Source organism: Raphanus sativus, chromosome 1, assembly GCF_000801105.2.
Source record: "Raphanus sativus cultivar WK10039 chromosome 1, ASM80110v3, whole genome shotgun sequence".
NCBI classification, from domain to species: Eukaryota; Viridiplantae; Streptophyta; class Magnoliopsida; order Brassicales; family Brassicaceae; genus Raphanus; species Raphanus sativus.
The window spans coordinates 16099280-16101681 of NC_079511.1; the positions used below are offsets into that span (position 1 = coordinate 16099280).

At 39.4% G+C, this 2402-nt stretch overlaps 1 protein-coding gene across 1 annotated transcript; it reads left to right on the top strand.

Moving 5' to 3' along the window:
* Positions 1-851: 851 nt before the first annotated feature.
* LOC108846579 (uncharacterized) lies at positions 852-1448 on the top strand. The gene is made up of 2 exons (XM_056998549.1): positions 852-996; positions 1136-1448. Exons 1-2 carry the CDS (start codon positions 911-913, stop codon positions 1404-1406), a joined length of 357 nt encoding a protein of 118 aa, XP_056854529.1. The 5' UTR covers positions 852-910; the 3' UTR covers positions 1407-1448.
* The last annotated feature ends 954 nt before the right edge of the window (positions 1449-2402 follow it).

Consider the following 2402-nt stretch of genomic DNA (forward strand, 5'->3'; position numbering starts at 1 on the left):
CAAAAATAAAATCTAAAAAAAATATTTTCAGGAACGGAGGTAGTAATATATTTTCCAGTGTTTTCTTTTCATTTGGTTAATACAAGAGTATGATGAATGTCTCGTGTATTAGGTGGAATAAAACCTTTGTGCGACCAAAACGAGTTAACACACCACTCGAAATCCAAATCATAATTACATATAGAGAAATGTGAAATAAGGAAAGAGATAAAAAAAAAAGAATGAGGGAGGCCTTGAGAGATGTCTGGTGCTCAGTGTTCCGTCTTCCGAAGAGATGTCTTGAAACTATTGAGAGCATGTGCAGCGCTTTCCTCTGGTCTGGTTCGCCAAACTCCACCACCAGAGCTAAAGTAGCATGGGAAGATGTATGTAAGACCTTGGTATACGATGTATGGCTGACTCATCTCGGGTTTTTGCTTTAAGTCTGATATGGAGATTACTTCTGGGTTGCGTGGACCAGAAGAAACCTCTTGCGGAATCGTTGTTTCTGGGATGTTAGTGATAAATCAGCGGGATCATGGATATGGCGCAAACTCCTAAAGCTTCGGCAGCAGGCTGCGACGTTTCTGCGATCTGAGATTCATAACGGTAAAGATACTCTCTTCGGGTTTGACAATTGGCTGGATATGGGCAAGCTGATTGATATTGCAGGAGCATCAGGTACTCAAGTCATGGGCATCCAACGCTATGCAACGGTTGCGTCTGCAGCCTCGTCTGGTAGGTGGAACTTAAGGCGATGTCGTAGTAATCACCTACGGGCGATGATTACTCGTATCAACTCAGTACCACCGCCGGTAGAGGAGGCAGGCTGTGACTGTTTGCTCTGGCGTCATGGGGAAAATGACTACAAATGTTGGTTCTCTTCGAAGAACACTTGGAATCAGGTAAGAAGACAAGGCAGTATAGTGGAATGGAGCAAGCTGATCTGGTTCTCACAAGCTGTTCCCCGCTACTCTTTCATTGCGTGGCTGGCTCTCCGCAACAGACTCTCGACTGGTGATCGTACTCAAGTATGGGGTGAGCATCAGTCTTTTCGGTTATGTGGTGAGCCAAACGAATCCCGCGACCACCTCTTTTTCGCATGTCCATATTCATACACGATTTAGACAGAGCTCACAGGCTCTCTTCTACCTAGGCCAAGCCCAGACTGGAGCATCACGGTTACAACACTGTTGTCGCCTCGCAGGTCTACCATTGATTCATGTCTTCTTCGACTATCCTTCCAGGCTGTAATCCATAGTATATGGAGGGAAAGGAACAGCAGGAAGCACACGGGTGCTCACCGTACCGCTCAACAACTCACGAAGTTTATAGACAAGACAATACGCAACCGCATCTCCTCTCTTCGTTCTAGAAACGCAGGGAACTGCAGTAGCTTGATGATTCGCTGGATGGGAAGAAATTGATATTTTGCTGTTTCTTTCTTAAAAGCTGATGTTGTTCTCAGATTTCCGAACTCTTTGTATTGTAAACTTTTTTTCTTTTGTTGATAAATAAATTTAACATTTCAACAAAAAAAAAGATAAAAAAAAAAGACAACATTGTTGAATATATCACAAGCCACATATTAAACCAGTATGTGCTACTTGCTAGGGTGGTTCATCATTTCGTTTTGCACGCTTTGACACACTGCCTTCTATGCTAATCTTTCTCCCTTTCATCAGCTTTTGAACCCTTTCTCCAATATCTTTCCCAAAATTCAAAACAACCACAACCGATTAATCATCTTTGAATCTTGAAAGCAAAAAAAATATTCTTGTAATATATTGATTGAGTTGAAAACTTACTTGTCTTTGGAGAGACATTTGGATGAAGGGCAAAAGATGTGTTTGACGTTGCAAAGAACATGAGATACATCAAAGTTATTAACCAAACCACAGCTTTATTCATTTTTGTTTCCTTATCTATAGTATGAGTTTCTTATATATATATATATATGTATATATATATATATATATATGTGCGGATTGACGTTAAGAAACTCATACTATAGATATATATATATATATATATATATTTGGATCATGGAACAATGAGAGCCCATTTTAGGTAACTAGGTTAGCGTTTACTTTTTGTTTTAAAATTAGGGAAGCTGGACTGCTGAAGAAACAAACATAAATTCAAAAGAAATTAGGGAACCTAGCATATGTTGATTCCAAGTGCTGATAGGTTAACTAGACTAGCTTGCCACCTTTAAGGAGAAATTCTTTCAAAGTATATAGGAGTTCGAGAACCAACGGCGGAAAATGGCCAATTAACCAGCCTTAATCAGTGAAAGGCCTTTAGATTAAAAATGTCAAAAAATCTTTAAAAACATCAGTAACAAAGTCTCACACATCTATATTAGTAGAAGTATCTTTAGTTTTGTTTGACAACATGAATTGCAGAATTAAAAAGATTAA

Excerpts from the sequence above, each read along its gene's own strand:
- LOC108846579 (XM_056998549.1), top strand. The coding sequence starts at position 911 with ATGGAGCAAGCTGATCTGGTTCTCACAAGCTGTTCCCCGCTACTCTTT. Across the intron at positions 997-1,135 it reads CCGCAACAGACTCTCGACTG|GCCAAGCCCAGACTGGAGCA; the intron begins GTGATCGTACTC and ends TCTTCTACCTAG.